The sequence below is a fragment of the Myotis daubentonii genome, chromosome 1 (genome assembly GCF_963259705.1).
Source record: "Myotis daubentonii chromosome 1, mMyoDau2.1, whole genome shotgun sequence".
Classification (NCBI taxonomy): Eukaryota; Metazoa; Chordata; class Mammalia; order Chiroptera; family Vespertilionidae; genus Myotis; species Myotis daubentonii.
Genome location: NC_081840.1, coordinates 79,350,940 through 79,369,461, shown reverse-complemented (window position 1 = coordinate 79,369,461; position 18,522 = coordinate 79,350,940). Strand labels below are relative to the sequence as shown.

Sequence of the window (18,522 nt, the reverse complement as noted above, 5' to 3'; positions counted from 1 at the left end):
TTTAGGTAGTTCCCAATTTTTTATAAAAAAAAGCAATTCTAGTGAGCATTCTTTATCATGCTTCTATGTTTACTTGTACAGGAATGTTGGTTGGGTGTATCCTTAAGGTGTTATGGCCATGTTATAGAATATACCTGCCTTCAGTTGTCTTTGGTATTGTTCAATTGCTTGACAAAGTTTTTGTTCCAATTAATACTCCCAACAATGCTTAGTATTGTAAAACTTAATAATTTTTGTCAGTCTACTTGGTGTGAAGTGGTAAATCATAGTGCTTTTTATTACCATTTCCCTAACTACTGGTGAGGTCCTTTATACTTTCAGATACTTATTAGTCATTTGAGATTGCTCTTCTGAGAATGTCTGCCACATTCCTTGTACATTTACATTTGATTTATTTTCCTTAAGGTTTTTAAAGACTTCTTTATATATTTTAGATGCCAATTTTTCAGCAGGTTATTGTAAATATCATCTACCAATCCAAGTTTTTTGCATCACTGTTATGAGGCCTTTGGTTAAATAGACGCTTTAAATGTTCAAAGACTCCAAACTACTAATTTCTGCCTATTGTCTTGGAATTCTACATATTTTCTGAAAAGTAGAAAAACTAATTGTTGGCAAAATTTCTCATTATTTCTCATAATGCTCAGGAACTCCAGAACTTCCAGGTGTGTAATTACCGTGAGGTAAATTCCTGAACATATCAGGAAACATTTCCATCTTCAACTGTATGTTTGCATGTTGTGTTGGAAGTGTTGCCTCCTCAGAAAAGTCTTCCCCAAACCCTATAAAAGGTCAGGCTAACCGGTCACATTCTCTCATAATTTTTCCCTACAGTATACGTGGTACCATTCATAATCACACCTGTGTGTTTATTTGGCTAATGTATGTCTCACTCCTCAAGACTAAAAACTAAATCTGTTATTGCTCACCATTTATTTAGTAGAATGCCACACACAGAGAAAGTGCTTAACACATCCTTTCTGAATGAAACATTGCCCAGGCATGGACTTTCCATCTCCATCTGTGTTATGTAAAAATCCTTCCCTGGCAGACTCTTCTTCTAGCGTTCCTACGATTTGGCTCCCTCATGTCAGTTCAAACAATGAAGAGTCTCAGAATTTGCAGAAAATAACATTTCTGACTTTAATCTCAGGGGCACCGTCATCTCTCAGTGAGGTTCTCACGTGGCTAAATGACTAAGGAGTCAACTGCTCTTGAGAAACAGTGAACCACGGAAAGTTGGTTTGTGGTGACAGCAGTTAATTGCAAGGCTGCGGTTATTGACTAATCAAAATGAGTTCTCAGCTTTAACTCATTCCCCTAAACATTTCCCTTCCTTTTTCTATGACAGACTATTTTATTTTTATTCAATTTAAGGCAATGAAAGGACTGTCAAGGTTATACTGTGACTAAGTCAAGTTGGAATGTCTACTTCCCATCAGGAAGCCATGGCACAGGGTTATCACATTGGACCCACCCCTAGTGCTCCCATTGTTTACCTGTCCCAGGTTCCCTAGGTACATCATGTGTACCCTTCTCCTCTCAGTCTGGCTGCAGTTTGGGTTCAAGGTGAGATGTCAGATGATAATATCGGTGTACAGCATCAGGTATGTAGTTCACTATAATTTTCTTTAATGACTGAAAACTAAATGCAAATCCTAGAGAGAGTCTAGTGCAGTGATGGCGAACCTATAATACGCGAACTCATTTTTTAGGTTGATTTTTCTTTGTTAAATGGCATTTAAATATATAAAATAAATATCAAAACTATAAGTCTTTGTTTTACTATGGTTGCAAATATCAAAAAACTTTTATATGTGACACGGCACCAGAGTTAAGTTAGGGTTTTTCAAAATGCTGACACGCCGAGCTCAAAAGGTTCGCCATCACTGGCTCTAGTGAGATTCCTAAAGATGATAATTCATTCTTCATATGAAAAGGCAACACTGGAAATCCTAATTTGTTGTCCACTTTTAGAATGTCATGTTCCTAGAAAGGTTACTTAATGGGGGGAAGGTAGTGATATGCAGGAAGGGGGCTACATATAACAGCACCTAAAAGTAATTTTTAAATGGCAAAGAGGATGAGCTCAAAGGCCAGAAATGAGATACAGAGACAGAAAAAGGAAGAGATAAAGCTTTTTGTTGGATTGACAAAAATGTACTTGGTGACAATGATCAGTTCTAAAAAATTCCTCCAAACCCCATTCCCTGGTGATCCCAAGAAGCTCTTGAAAAGCCATTTCTTTTCTATGTTTGATTCTTCAACAGTCTCCTATCTACTAAGGAATTTAAGAGCTAGTACATCTCACTATGCCTCTCCTTATACCTCCACGTTCATCCTTGCCCTAAAGGCCACACTTTCTCTATTTTGCACCGTGTCTTATCATCCCCATCACTCCCTGCCAGCATGAAATGAAGCTCTGTGTGCGCATTGCCCCCAGTTCTCCTGTGGCTGTGTCACTGTCTGGTTCTATCACCACACAACTGTAAAACAGGAAGAATGACGAATGACGTATGTGGAAGAGTGAGGGAAAATACCACCTCTTCTGAGGCCAGCAGTTTTTCCTGGGGACTGTGTAGGGCTGAGCCCCAGCTCTTCCTTTGTTACTAAAGTATCTGCCATGTGCACATCCCATTTCCCCCATGAGATGCTTTGTCCTTCGAAGCACAGGATAAGCCTCCTACCCTCAGGGGGGCTGAGAATCTCAGATTGCTCCTGATAAGGCTGCCATGCCACTTTACCAGCAGAAAGTATTTAGGTGAAATTCCTGGTCAGTCCCCCAGAACCTCATTGTAAAAAGCAAGAAGAAAGGGCATCATAAACCTTGGTTAAACCGAGGGGAGAAATATCCAAACATTGCCAGGAGGGGATACTATGAGAAGAAAATATTTCAATGAAACTATATCCAGGGGGGCGGGGTATCTTGTTGTAATTTCTGAGAAGACTCTCTGAGCATGACTTCTAGCCTGAGATACAAGGAGAAAATATCCCAAATCCTACTTCCCTGTTCTGGTTTGTTCTGACCCCTATAGAAACAGAGCCTGAAGCAAGGCTAACAGTGGCAACCATTTATTTAGGAGGTGCAAGCCCAGGCAGTGACAGGGAGGACAGAGAATGGGTCAGGGTCGGATGCAGTGCATAAGATAGTGATATTACCGCAGCTGGCCACTACTTCACAGCAAGTTGCTAAGAGACAAGGCAAGTTGCTCAGCAAGCTTGGTCACTCAGCTTATAGGACTTCTCCAGAGGGATTGTGAGGAATGTCACAGGAAAGGGGAGGAGTGTCACAGGAAAGGGGAGGAGTGTCACAGGAAAGGGGAGGAGTGTCACAGGAAAGGGAGAGCATTCTGTGCCTGAGACTAAAATCTGAATGTATTGCTTGCTAAGTAGGGGAGAGTTGTACTTGTGAAGGAGAGTGTCTCTGAACCCAGCAAAAGCTAATCTTATATAGGATCTGGGAAATGGAAGGTCCAGAATTTCATGGATGTTCAGATATAGGAATGTTTGGGGACTGGCTGAATTTTAGCTGTGGGATTGTGGGAAATCATAGCTATTTGGCTGCTGTCATCTTACCCCCAGAAAGCCAATGAAAGGGCAACTAGAATAGGAGAGAGAGAGAGAGAGAGAGAGAGAGAGAGAGAGAGAGAGAGAGAAGCAGCCCAACTTGTTTAGTCATAAAAAGGGACGTGGAGCCCTGGCAGGTGGCTCAGTTGGTTGGAGTGTCGCTTGGTACACCAAAATGTTTGTGGGTTGGATTTCTGGTCAGGGGACATAAGTAAGTTGCTGGTTCAATCCCCAGTAGGGGCATGTATGGGAGGCAGTCGATTGATGTTTTTCTTTCACATTCCTCTCTCTCTCTCTCTCTCTCTCTCTCTCTCTCTCTCTCTCCCTCCCTCCCTCCCCATCTGTTTTTCTCTCCCTCCTTCCCTCCTCATTCCTCTTTCTCCCTCAAATCACTAACTATATCCTTGGGTGAGGACTTTAAAAAAGGGACATGTAGCCCTGACCTGTGTGCTAAGTGGTTAGTGTGTCTGCACTGCACCAAAGGGTCATGGGTTCAATTCCCAGTCAAGAGCAAGTAAGGACAGTATTTGAGTTGCTGGTTCAATCCCCATTTCTTGTCAGTATGGGTGCAGGAGGCATCCAATCAATGTGTCTCTCTCACATCAATATTTCTCTTCTCTCTCTCTCTCTCTCTCTCTCTCTCTCTCTCTCTCTCTCTCTCTCATGCACACACTTCCTCCCTCCTTCCCTTCCACTCTCTCTGAAAATCAATGAAAAAATATCCTCGGGTGAGGATTAACAAAACAAAAAAAGTTGGGGGGGAGAGCTTGGAGGGGTGACCTGGAGGAAAGAGATAGGGTGAAAGTCAGTCCCTCAGAAACTCATTGTAAAAAGCAAGAAGAAAGGGCATCATAAACTTGGTTAAACCTGGGGTAGAAATATTCAGAGGTGGCCAGGAGGGAACACTCTGCACAGTAAGGATAATGGAACAAGCTTTACCTAGTGAGAGGACCAAGAAGAAATTATCAGCAGGTACATCCTAGAATAGCATCTTCTTTTTCAGTTTTTCTTAAAAAATAAATAGACCCTTTGAGCCCAAACTGCTACCTCCATACTGGCCTCATAAAATTCTGATTCTGGTTGCCCAAAACATGGGAAAGAAAACAAATATTTTTCACCATCCAGCTCAGTGAGGGGTCATCACAACAACCTCTCTCGCACCTGGACCCGCCATGAACAGTAATTTGCAGGAGTGCCTATCAGAGCAAAACTGCAGCCTGGCCTCTGTGCCCTGATGCTCTCCCCTGGACAAGAGAACCCTGGGGCCCCAAACACAGAGGCAGACAGCAGAGTTAGAGTACCTTGTCCAGGGACCTGGGATTAAAGGTAGAAAAGTGCCCATAGACCTGCAAACCCTCTCTATCTCTGCCCAGCCCTGGGTTCCTCCTCCAATCTACTCATCATCTCCCCCTTTCATCGGTGTAGACATCCCTGAAAGGATCCCATTTCGGATCATTTCCAAACACAAGCCTCCCAAGGAGGAGAGCTGGGAGGAGACTCTGTATCACACACTTCGTGTATAAGGCACCTGGAGAGAAGGGCTTTCTAACTTTCTCCTGGAAAACATGGAAACCTTGGTTTTCTTTCTAGATGAGGGCTTCATGAAATCCTTTTTGTAGCTTATGCAGTCTTTTAAAAAAAAAAAAAATCCTCACCTGAGAATATGTTAATGGTTTTAGAGAGATGAATAGTGGGGGGCGGAAGGGTAGAGAGAGAAACATCTATCAGTTAACTCTGTGATATTCCGGGAAGATGGAACCCCCAACCTACGTTTGGGTCCTGACCAGGAATGAAACACACTCTGATGTATGAGTCAACACTCTAACCAACTGAACAACCCTGCCAGGGTTATATAGATAATGTGTATTATATTAAGGAAATTTCTTGCCCTTTTGATCTGCCAAAAGGTTATGTTTTTTATGTGTGAATGTTGAATTTTTTTTCTTTATTGTTTAAGGTATTACATATGTGTCCTTATCCCCCCAGTGAATGTTGACTTTTATCAAATGTTTATTAAGTTTTCTCTCTTATATTTTTCTTATTGAGATAACAATATTTTTCTCCAATTTGTGTAGCAAATTATGTTAGTTGGCCTTTCTAAGGTCAAATGATATCTACATCCTTAGTTGCTCATATTGTATTAACTTTTTATATATTGATGAGCTAATTTTGACAGTTGATACTTTGTGCAGGCGGTTTGTGATTATAAATTGTGATGAGATTGGGCTATAAATCTCCTTTCTTATTCTGTTGTTTGTATCAAGGTTACACCGGCCTTATAAGATGAGATAGTATTCCTTCTTTTTCTCTTTTCTGCAAGATGTTGTAGCTGAAAAGTTTTCCTTCCTTGAATTTCAGTAGAAACTAACAGTAAAGCCATCAAGGTCAGTTCTCTATGTGGAAAATGATTGATTGCTGATGCAATTTCATTTATGGTTCAAGTGTTACCTAAGTTTGCAATTTTTTCCTGTGTAGGTGTTAGCGATGTTCTGTTTTGACTAAATTTTAAATGTATTAGTGTAACTTTTTTATAAAATTCTTGACTTAGCTTTTAATGGCCTACAGTAGTTATAAAAAATATCCCCTTATTAGTTCCTCATAATAAATATTTGCACCTTCTCTCTTTTTTTCTTGATTATATTCTCCAGACGTTTGTCAATTTTATTAGCCTTTTCAAATAATCTCTCCTTTATTAAAACTCTCTGTTGTATGTTTACATTCTTCATTACCTTCTGCTGCCTCTTATTATTTCTTCCTCCTACTTTATTTCTAGCATAGAAAATCCTCCTGCCACAGTTCCACTGGTACACGGCTCTCAGAGGCCCAGCAATACCTGAGTTCTGGGCAGACCCTGAAGGGCTGGCTGGGATGCTCCAGATCTTCTGCTTTGTTCATTTAAGGCTCCAGTATTGCTTCCTGGTATTTGGTAAGAAACAGAGGAACTTAACAGCAGGGAAATATCTACAACTAGGAGATGTCATACCAAGATTTGGGGACAGATGGGGATGTGACACAAGCATCCTATGTGTGAATTAGATTTTCCAAACATGACACTTCGTTACATCTGCCCTGAACTGAGAAATAGAGAGAAAGACCCACCAGTTTTTCAGTCATATATTAGAGGTTCTGGTAAATGACTCAGTAGCATCCCTCTTACCTATCCCAAACCAAACATATAGACATGGTAAGAAACTGCACACCCTGAGTGAGAAGGGAAGACAAAGAATCCATTCACTCCAGAAGGATGAGGTATGACATTCAGGCCTTGAGGGAACTAAATGCTTTGGGGAAAGGAAATGGCCTTGGTGGGCAAAGTTTCTGGGGAGATAAAGGTCCTCAGGTGGGGCATGGGGTTGGAGGGGGTAGGTGTTGCAATCCAAGGTCACATAAAAGGCAACATCACAACTCAGAACAGGGCTCCATTCCAACTCTCTCCCACCCAGGAAAACAGTCAGCACCAATTGATTTGGGGGTGGCGGGGCTCTCTATTGTTACACTTACTCCAGTTTGGTGAGGATGAGCACACTGTCTTCACCCAAGCTCACTTCTCCTCCTCTTTTCTCTGTAGTCCTCTCTACTCATGATCCCAGACATTTACCCACTCCAGAGTTTTACTGAATTATCCCCAACCCAACATTCCAACCTTGCTCTTTGTTGCTGGGTGGGCCATAGGAAAAATTAGAGTGTTCTAGTAGATGCCAAAAGTCTAGAAATCTCATAGATGTGTGTCTGTCCTGTAGACGTCTTTCTCTCCCCATCCCTGCCCTTTCTCCCCATCCTTACTACTACAGAGACCAGATGGAAGCACAATCTTCTCCACTCCAACACATAACCTAGGTTCTCTTTCACTGACTGGTCTCTCCCTCAAACTGTTTTTGATGTCATGTAAACACTCCAGAAACTCTGACTGCCATCCCACCCTCCTAATAGGAATGTAGAGCTAACCCTAACTGAGGGAGGATTCTCTTCTCAACAACACAGCGGAGTCTCATGGACAGATCAGATCAGCCAAGTTCTGGCCCATTATACCTGTAGGTTCTAATTGTAGCATAACTTAAGAATGATCAGGCTCAGGGAAATGGGTTTATAGCAGGAGCTTCAAATGCCATGTGTGAGTGTGGGAAGGTCATTTCATTGTGCCATTGTCGTTGCCTACAAGGAATGGCCCCGCCATATGCAATAAGCACTAGATGTGATTTGGTGAGAGGCTAAGGCCCAAGGGGATTGATTGCCCATCATGGGCCAGGCATGACATTCTGCTGCATGTTGGGGAAGAACATCAGGGAATAAAGGATAAGAGCAAAGGGAGTACATGATCCAAATGAACTTTTCCATCACGACATGGTAGCCACTGAGATACCTTCCTGTTCTAAGAGAACAACAGTCCCAGACTAAACATATAGACAAAACTTTTATTCTTCAACACCTCTTTAATTTTCCCCCAGATTCCTGGAACAATATAATAAATGATGATGTTTGTAGAGCTGTGGATAAGATCACAGAATATGAAACTATATCCCTGCACTGTTCCGCCCCCCTCTTATGAGCTGAGTGATATAGAGCAAGCCCCCTACCTTCTCAGGCCTTAGATTTCTCATTTGTAAAATGTAAGAAATATCAATAGCTAACTCAAAGGGTGCAGTTAGGATCTATGGTCAGAGATCAATAAATATTAGCTAGCGTGAAGATGTTAGCTATTATTTTCTAATTTATAGTAATCATATCATATTTATCTGACTAATCATATCTTATTTTCCAGGTATGTTTATTATTAATTTATACTTAGACACAGATTCTTAAAATTACAAGTCACAGATGAAATTCACTATCTCTTAGTTTGATTCAACTTTGGTCACATTTAGAAAGAAATTTAATCTCTCCAGTGGGGCTTTCCCCAGATGGGGTTCTTTCTTAGGAAAGTTCCTGTTTCACACTCTTTCCACATGTCTGCCACCTCAGTAAGATTTCCCCTCCCTTAATTCATATTTCTACTTCTGGACTTGAGAGAACTTTCCTACATGGCCTTGGTCATTTGCTAGCCATTGAAGTTAAAAGAAAAGGCTGCCCTTTCATTTTCAGCCTAATCAGCATAGCATGTCAAGGTGGCTATGTTCAAGATCCCAGACCAATTCTTGGAAAACCAACCCAAATAGTGAGGGAGGCAGGAATGAGGATAGTGAGAAAGGTCCAAAGGAGACACACACATGCCCAGCAAACACGGGGAAGATGCTAAACCTCATTAGTGATTAAAAACATGTAAACCCAAACTATAATGAGGTTCCATTCCATTCCCACCAAGATGGCTATAATCCTATCTAATAAAAGAGAAAAATGGTAATTGGCGTACAACGCTACCCTTTTCATTGGCTAATCAGGGCTATATGCAAATTAACTGCCAACTATGATTGGCAGTTAACTGCCAACAAGATGGCGGTTAATTTGCATATGTAGGCACAATGCAGGGAGGCGAAAGGGAAAGCAGGAAGAAGCCCCCTGCCACTGACAGTGATTGGAAACCCAGGGGGGAGCTAAGAGCTGGGGGGCAGGGCAAAGGCGGCCCTGGGGCCGCCTTTGCCCTGCCCCCCAGCCATGATCGGAGAATCAGGAGCCTTTTCCGCCCTGGCCAGTGAGAGCAGGAAGTAGGGGTGGAGCCAGTGATGGGAGCTGGGCACGGTCGAAGCTGGCAGTCCCGGGAGCTAGGGGTCCCTTGCCTGGGCCTAAAGCGGAGCCCACGATCGCGGGGCCGCTGCAGCTGCGGGTCCCCGCTGCCCGGGCCGGACGCCTAGGCCAGAGGCGTTAGGCCTGGGCAGGGGTGGAGCCTGCAACCGCGGGGAGCTGGGGGTCCCCTGTCCAAGCCTGACACCTCTGGCGGAGGCGTCAGGCCTGGGCAAGGGGCCGATCAGGCGATTGGAGGGTGATGAGGGTCAACGCCTGAGGGCTCCCAGTATGTGAGAGGGGGCAGGCTGGGCTGAGGGACACTCCCCCACACACACACACCCAGTGCACGAATTTCGTGCACCAGGCCCCTAGTAAATAATAATAAATAATAACCAGTGTTGGCAGGAAGTGAAGAAATGGAAGTATTTATATGCTGTTGGTGGGAATGTAAAATGGTGTAACCATTGCAATAAATAGTTTAGTGATTCCTCAAATACTTAAACCTAGGATTACCATATCACGCAGCAATTCCACTCCGAGGTATATAGCTAAGAGAAATGAAAACATATCCTCAACACTGAAGTTTTTACACAAATATTTTTAAAATATATTTTATTGATCCTTTGCAGAGAGGAAGGGAGAGGATAGAGAGTTAGAAACATCGATGATAGAGAAACATCGATCAGCTGCCTCCTGCACACCCCCCACAGGGGATGTGTCCACAACCAAGGTACATGCCCTTGACTGGAATCAAACCTGGGACCTTTCAATCCGCAGGCCAACGCTCTATCCACTGAGCCAAACCGATTACGGCTTACACACATATTTTTAGCAGCATTAATCACTACAGCCAAAAGTTGGTAACAATCCAAATATCTATTGAAGATAAAGGGATAAATTGAGATACACACACACACACACACACGGAATATTATTTAGCCATAAAATAATACTGATAAATGCTACAACTTGGATGAACCTCAAAATCATCCTGCTAAGTGAAAGAAGCCAAACACAACAGCTCACATATTACATGATTCCTTTCATATGAAATATCCAGAATATGCAAATCCATCAGAGACAGGAATAAGACCAGTCGTTGCCAGAGGTCAGGGTGGGGTGTTGCTGGTAGAGGGAGAATGGAAAGTAATTAAGTACCAATTAATTTGTGGGTACACACAACTTAATGGGTATAAATGAAATGATCTTTTGAGGTCATGAGAAAGCTTTGAAACTAGAGAGAGGTAGGCTGCACATTTAAATTGATTCCACTGAATTGTACACTTTCAAATAGTTAATTTTATGTTATACGAAGTTCACCTCAATATCTAACAAACATAATATTATATTTAACATAATCCTCTTTTAGTTTTATAAAATGCAGATATACATGAGAGTAAAATGTGTTAGTTCATACATCAATACTGTAAAGATAATTATCAATGAACAATCTGAAATCAGGTCATTTTAATTATTTTCTCTATGATTAAATTATTTTTAAAATTTTCCAATAACTTCAAAAGTTAATGGCATGTTAAAATTTTTAACAATAGGAAGCAGAAGCTACAGTGGAATTGAATAATACATTTTTAAGAACATGGGGCAAATTCTTACATCATAGGGTTAAGTTAAGATAAAAGAAAGTGGTATTGTATATACAACATAAATATAGCAATTTATATATAGCATGATCCCAAGTACTTAAAATGCACGTCTTATGGTAACACTGTATGGGGGAGATGGGGTTGGGCAAATGAGTGACATTTTTCTTTTTTACTTTCCAAATCTTTCTTGTTTTTTATTTCAAAGTACTGCTTTATATAATTAGTCATTTTATATTATATGAACATCAATCTATAATAACAAAAGCATAATATGCTAATTAGACCAGACAGCCCAACGACCTTCCGGACGAAACCAGGGCTGTGAGGGCCATGCTCCTTGCACAAATTTTGTGCATCGAGCATCTAGTATAATTATAATTGTAAAATAAATTTTATGACAAGAATGGACTGATTTTCGTATTTCCAAATTAGAGTCAACTGCCCATTTACACAGAACAGTCTTTGCATGAAGCCCTAAAGGCCACAGCATAAAAATGAGTGATCCTGTAGCCCCTTTGTTTTTGCTGATCAACAGTTTTGTAAAAAGCAGGTGCAGGTGTGTCAACTAAGGTCTGAGAAGGTAGAAGCAGAAGATTTAGTCTCAGCAGAAAAATGCCAAAACGGGAGCTGGACAAAAGAAGAAACAAGGACATGACCAGAGGCTGCTGCCTTAATAGACACCTGCATTCTCTGCAGGACGCAAGGCCAACTTTTCTTAATGAGCATATTTACCACTGTCATCAGAAAGGTTCTTTATTTTGTAAAGTCTATATGAGGCAGGCTGAATTCAAAAAACATAGAGGTTTGGAGTGTAGGTGGTATGACAAGGAAGACGTTTACACTGAAGTTATGTATTTTGATACATAATGTTCCTCATAGAAAAATTGTAAAATATAAAAAACATAAAGGTGGACATTTTAATTACCAAACTCTAACCACTCAGAGATACTTAGTCAACCTTTGAACAGAATTGGGCCAAGGCTGTTTAGAAGCAATGGTCCTTCACAGTGTAGTGAGCTCATTAGCATAATTTGCTTAGCAAGTGTGAGCCTATTATGTGCCAAGCCTGCTCTAGCAGAAGTGTGGCTCTGCACAGAGCACAGAGGATACTGAAAGGACAATTATTGCTCTTTTGTTGACAAGCACGTTTTCTCACTTCATTCGATATCGACAATTTAGTAACTTGAACTTCCTTTGGGGAAATAGCCCTTTTCACTCCTAGTTCCTGTGGTTTGGGTGGGACTGACCACTGCCAACCCAAAGTAAGGATGACCTACACTTTGGTCAATCAGTGGGTTCAACTGCAAGGGCAATAATGATTCCTTACACTAGGCCAGCGGTTCTCAACCTGTGGGTCGCAACCCCTTTGGCGGTCGAACGACCCTTTCACAGGGGTTGCCGAAGACCACCCTGCATATCAGATGTTTACATTATGATTCATAACAGTAGCAACATTACAGTTATGAAGTAGCAACGAAAATAATTTTATGGTTGGGTCACAACATGAGGAACTGTATTTAAAGGGCCAGAAGGTTAAGAACCACTGCTCTAGGCCTCTAGGCCACTACATATCAAGGACAGTACTTTTGTTTAAAATGTTGACAAGACAGATGGAGCATTTGTAAATGAAACCCCTCGACAGGAAACTGTGATGATGAATGGGTTGCTATGTCTGTTTAGTAGATGATGGTGATGCTCTGTTCCTCCCCTTGCATCACTCTACCATAGCCCTCCCCACTCAGTACTCTGCTCCCTGATGTTTCTGTCTCCCCCACCAGATGGCCATCTCTCTCTAAAGCAGCAATTTTCAACTAATGTCCCACAAGAACTTTTAAAACATGCAATACCAGACTATTTGGTCAGGAGCACTAACCTATTTTCCCTTAGATCATCAAATTAAAAAATTACAACAACCTGCTGGTGTCACTCAGTGACTGAGCATAGACTTATGATCCAAGAGACCACAGTTCAATTCCTGTTCAGGGCACATACCCAGGTATCAGACTTCATCCCCAGTGTGGGCATGCAGGAGGCAACCAATCAAGGATTCTGTCTCAACATTAATGTTTCATTTCTCTCTGTGTCTTCTTTCCTCTCTGAAATCAATAAAAATTATATTTTAAAAAAATGACAACAGCCAACACAATAGTCATCTGGTGTGAATGCCCTTTGTGGAACCATAAATAAATAGGTCATATAGTAGAATTGCATTTTATTGGTCATGGTGCATAATATAGTTGTGTCTGATTGTTTAATTCTTGGTACCAGAAGTTCTTATATAGAAGTATAGGCACCTGATTTTTTTTTAAGTCACTTTGGAGCAAAAAGGGTAGTTAATTACTTTTTTTCTTTTTGCAAAACAATCAAAAGTATACCTATTTTTTGTGAGATATACAGAAATACATTTTTTAGTGTGCCACAGAATTTTAGTAGCTTATGTGCCATGAAGAAGTAAAAGGTTGAAAATCACTGCTCTAAAAACAGGAGACACATCTCCACTATGTTTGTCCATAGGACAGAGACGGACCTAAACAGACACATGCAAAAGAAGTTACCCTGATGGACTCAGTAGCGTGGAGATGAGGCACTGGGGGTTCTCTCACTGGGGACTCAGGTTTCTGGGCTTCAGTACCTCCACTGGTCCATACCACATTCCACAGGCCCCACCTTGTAACCTTGGGTTCCTGCTCAGGGCTGGAGTCTGCTTAGGGTCTGCTCTGAGTCATCAGCTGTGGTCACTGCATACTTCTCACACAACCACACAGAGACCATCATCAGGCAGGAGGCTTGGGGGTGGAGATGCTTCATAGAAAGCCTTCTGGGATGAAGCACTACAAAACCAGAGGGGGACTCAGGTAACAGAGCCCACCGACACTTCCTTCCTCTTCTGGGCGTGAAAACAGAGCACAGAGAACCACCAGCAGCTCCGACCTGAGCAGCCTTCCTGGGAAGATGCAGCCACCCCTGCTCGTGCTCCTGCTGGCCTTTTTCCTGCTCCCCTCGGCAGAGGCAGGTGAGTGACCATCCCCACCCTCACAGGCCCAACCCATCCCACATTAGCACAGACCTCCTGGCCCTTCTGCACATCCCTGACCCAGCTCTCCACCAGCAATGCTCTGACCCGCAGCTCCCATCCCATCTCAGACCCACACACATGATGCTGGATGAGCTACATGCAGAAATGACAGGACAGAAGCCTATTCTCAAGAAAAGCCGGAGGGCACAATGCCCTCCCAGGCCCTACCTGTGCCAGGTGGAGAGTGGAACTTCCTAGAAGTGCATGGCAGAGGCTGGGAAACTGCAGAGGGCAGAGCAGTCCTGGCTTCCATGTCTGTGATGAGACAGGTGCTGTCCTCAGGGTCTGCTTAGGAGAGAAGCCCAGAGCTCAGCAGACCCCACAGTTGGTGGGCTCACTGTCCCCAGAAAACTGCTGTTTCCTCTGCTCTGTCTCAAGGCCCCTCAGTCCCATTCTCCAGCTCTGCTTTTATCCCCAGGCCTTTAGCAGGTCCTCTCCTTAAAGGATGAGCCAGTGAGGTTGGCAGCCCCAAACTTCTCTGCTTTCTAGAATCGCACAGCACTGGCCTTACCAACCCAACTCCAGAGGCCCATTGGGGGCCAACCCTGCCAGGCAGCTAACAAACACTTACCGGGAACTCCTCATGTGTCAGCACCTAGATCCCTTAAGTCCTAGACACTGCAAAGCACACTGCCCTGGACATCACAGCACCACAGGGGCCTCAGAAGCTCACCCAACACCAAGCGAAGTCAGGAGAGGAATTTTCAGGAGCCTCCAGGCCTTCTCTGTCCCTGAGACCTGTGTTCTCACCTGCAACTATGTGTCAGGCAAAGTCACAGGCCCACCCCGTTGCTGTTCCCTCTCCAGATGAGAAAGTTGAAGGCCCTCCCCACCCCCTGCAACTCCAGGCCAGTCCAGCCTCCCAAGTGCCCAGGCGCCTGAGTCATCAAGCCAGTGCCTGCCTGGTGGACTCAGTGGGGACACACAAGTGCAACACACTTTTCCTTCAGGGGAGATCATCGGGGGACATGAAGCCAGGCCCCACTCCCGCCCCTACATGGCCTATCTTCGCATTAAAGATAAGAAGGAGTTCCTGTGTGGCGGTGTCCTTGTGCAAAAGAACTATGTTCTGACAGCTGCTCACTGCAAAGGAAGGTAAGGGGCCGCAGCCAGGCTACTCCTCCTGAGACCCCTACAGGGACCCTGTCCTCCATCCCAGGAGCTGCAGCCCAGGGCAGCTCCCCAGGCTCCCGATAACTCAAGCCCATGAGACTTCATCAGAGGAGCCATCAGGGATCATGACAGAGCAATGAGAGGCTGGGAAATAGGACAAGTAATCTCTGGGCTCAGAGGGTCAGAGGTGACAACAAGTAACACAGGAAGAGGAAGACCACACTCGGCAAATAAAGCAGCGGTGGACCATGAACACATGCATTAGGGTCAAAATGAAAATGCAAGCAATCATGGCATTTCCTGAGGGCCAGAGAGAGCTCCCAGCTCCCTAACCTCAGTGTCATTGAGAAGTAGAGTCACTCAGCCCCTTTCCCCTGTTGCTCGATTTCCCCAGTCCGTAGCCCTGCTCTGCCCCAGCTATGACCTGCCCTTCACAGTTCCTGAGCTAAATCTCCTGTGACTCTATCTCCCCACCATTCACCCAATCTGCTCTCTGTACAGGTCAATCAGTGTCAAACTGGGTGCCCATAACATCAAAGAGAAGGAGAAGACCCAACAGGATATCCTGGTGAAAAGAGCCATCCCGCACCCAAAGTTTAATAAGAGGAAAGGCACCTATGACATCATGTTACTGCAGGTGAGGAAACCTGCTGCTCTTGCAGTTTGGGGATCTCATTGTATCTCCTCTCACTGTGAATCGTCCCGTCCTTTCCTCCCATTCTGTCCACCTGACCAGCCCTAGTGACTCAAGTGTCCCTCAGTGTCCAGGCTCAGAGACCACTGGCTGACCTGGGCTCCCTTGCCTCTTCCCCATCAGCTGGAGAGAAACATCGAGCAAACTGATGCTGTGAAGCCCCTCCCACCGCCCAGGGGCAAGGACCTGCCGAGGCCAGGAGATAACTGCACTGTGGCCGGCTGGGGAGAGGTCACACGGAGGGGCCCTGGCTCAGACACTCTGCAGGAGGTAGAGCTGACCCTGCAGGCGGATTTGAAGTGTAAAAGGCGCTTTAACCGTTACAATGAGAACATTCAACTGTGTGTGGGGAACCCAAGAGAAAATAAGACTTCCTTTAAGGTGATACTGAACATCTGCCTGGCTTGGTTCTGGGGAGAAGGGTGTTTGGGTAGAAAGTAGGACCTGAGAACCAGGCAGGGAGGTGGACTCCTTTACCCTCTAGGTTGTAATCTTTCTCCCCAGAAAGAAAAAGGGGGAGCCACCAGAGCAGGGAGGAATAGGGTCTCCAAGGGCCTACAAGGGCCCCTGGTCACTCCAAACACGGTGTGGATATCCCTAGTCTGTAGCCCTGCCCTGGGAGGGGGATGTGTAACACTGTGGCCCAAGCTGGGGCAATGCAGTGAGATCACTATTCCCTGGGTGTGCAGAAGTTACACCTGGTGGCTCCTCAGAGCTGGTTAGTGGTGTCAGCCCCACCTGCCTGCTCTCGGGTCCTTACACAGTAGGCTGCAGCCACAGTCCTGCAGCACCTTCATAGCCAGAGGATCAGGGACCTGGGGGAGCAGAGGGAGCCACCACCGGGGGTGAAGTGAAGCAGTGACAATGTCCAGGCTGAGGGGACCACTGGGGACCTGCCTGCCTGCCTGCTTATCTCTCAAGTGAACACCATGCAAGGCAGCCTTCTCCGAGAGGGGCTTGGGATGGCAAGGAGGGCAGGGCCAGGAGAACTGGCTCAGTTCTTCCCTCTCTCTGTCCACAGGGGGACTCCGGGGGGCCTCTCCTGTGTAGAAATGGGATCCAGGGCATTGTCTCCTATGGAAGCGATGATGGGACACCACCACGAGTCTTCACCAAAGTCGCCAGTTTCCTTCCCTGGATAAAGGAAACCATGGAAAGCCTCCAACTGCAGGAACCAGATCATCTTCTCTGGAGCTAATCCAGGATCACACTGCAGGGAGGGAGGTGGAGCCAGAAACCAAATAAATGTCTCTTAGCTGATGGGAAGAGCTGGGTATTTTGTTTATTCTTTGACCCTCATTCACAGGCACCAGCTCTGCTCAGAAGGCCAATAGCAGTAGTTTTTCTCTGTTCTACTTCCTCCTCTTCCCCACCACCCCTCCCAAACCCCATGCAAAGCTGTTACCAGGTCCTTCTTGGCCACACCTGCACCTGCAGGGCCAGCACCATTAGGAGAAAACATGAATCTCTCAGGTCCTGGGCTCAGTGTGAAGGTCTTACTTCTTCCTCTGTGTTACGAGCTGAGAGGAAAGGACTAGCACGTGGGTGCTGGGCACCAAGCAGGCACAGCCTGGGCTGCAGCTCAGGAGGCCCCACCCCACAGGGAGAGGAGGGCCCTCCTGAGCAGGTCATTGTTCTCCAGCAACCAGGGGGTGGCAGGGGGGGGGGGGCTGGGGGCTGGTGAGGAGAGACAGGGGTGGAGGACGGAGGGAAGTCCTGAGAAGCTCCTCATTCCCTCCTGGGCTGAATTTCTCTCCCTGCCCTTTTCTGCCCTCCTCCTAGCTTGGCCTCCAGTCTACTGGCTGCCCCTTCTTCTCATCCCTGCTGACCAATGAGCATCCTCAGAGTCCACCAACCCTGCGCCCCACAGACCACACTGGTCTGAGCCCCCACTTCTGCATATCCCTCCCACCGAGGACACCCAGAGTGCCCAGGTTCCAGCAGGGCCTGGTCACTGAGTTGCCACCCAGCTTATGCCCTGGCACAGGGTGACCAAGGGACCAGGACTGTGTTGGCCCCATGCAGGGCCCTGGAGGACAGGGCGGCAGGGTGTCTGCAGAACACCTGGCCCCATCTCTCACTGGGCAGAGCCAGCTCCACCCTCACATCCAGCCCAGTGTCCTGTATTTGTGTTTTATTTTTATTGCTCATTATGCTCTGCTTTAATTGTATCATTTGGGTCTCCAGAACAGCATTGTGTAGAATTTGGAAATGACTTTATTTCTTTCATTTCTAGACGTGCAGCCCCCAAACTCTTCACTGGCTCATCCTCTTCTCCTCGGGGCAGCAGGTGGGGAGCAGGCAGGGCAGCAGCCTCATTTCCATGAGCCATAAAAGTAGCAGATATAATTGGTGACAGCATGGATGGACCTAGAGGGTATCATACTCAGGGAAATAAGTCAGACTGAGAAAGACCAATACCATATGATTTCACTTATATGTAGAATCTAAAGAACAAGTTAATGAGCAAACAAAATTGAAACAGACTCATAAATAAAAAGAACAGACTGATGGTTGCCAGAGGGGAAGGGGTTAGGGGGACCAGGCAAATAAAAGTGAAAAGATTAATAAGTACAAACTGGTAGTTAGAAAATAGTGACTAGGATGCAAAGTACAGCACAGGGAATACAGTCAATAAGATTGTCATAACTATGCGTGGTGCCAGGTTGGTACTGGAAATATTAGGGGCAACACTTTGTAAAGTGTATGATTTTCTAATCACTATGCTCTACACCTGACAGTAATACAAAATAATATTGAAAGTGGACAGTAATTGGAAAGTACAATTTAAAACACAGTAAACGTAGCAG

General features: G+C 44.9%; 1 protein-coding gene across 3 annotated transcripts; it reads left to right on the top strand.

Moving 5' to 3' along the window:
* The first annotated feature begins 1,471 nt into the window (after positions 1–1,471).
* Positions 1,472–16,978, top strand: LOC132241190 (granzyme B-like). Of its 3 annotated transcripts, none has more exons than XM_059709416.1 (6): positions 1,472–1,607; positions 13,733–13,842; positions 14,856–15,000; positions 15,520–15,655; positions 15,836–15,982; positions 16,734–16,978. In XM_059709416.1, exons 1-6 carry the CDS (start codon positions 1,525–1,527, stop codon positions 16,908–16,910), a joined length of 798 nt encoding a protein of 265 aa, XP_059565399.1. In that variant the 5' UTR covers positions 1,472–1,524; the 3' UTR covers positions 16,911–16,978. The 3 variants fall into 3 exon arrangements, with proteins under 3 accessions (XP_059565399.1, XP_059565389.1, XP_059565408.1); XM_059709406.1 differs by having other exon boundaries at positions 15,836–16,093; XM_059709425.1 differs by lacking the exon at positions 15,836–15,982.
* Positions 16,979–18,522: the final 1,544 nt, after the last annotated feature.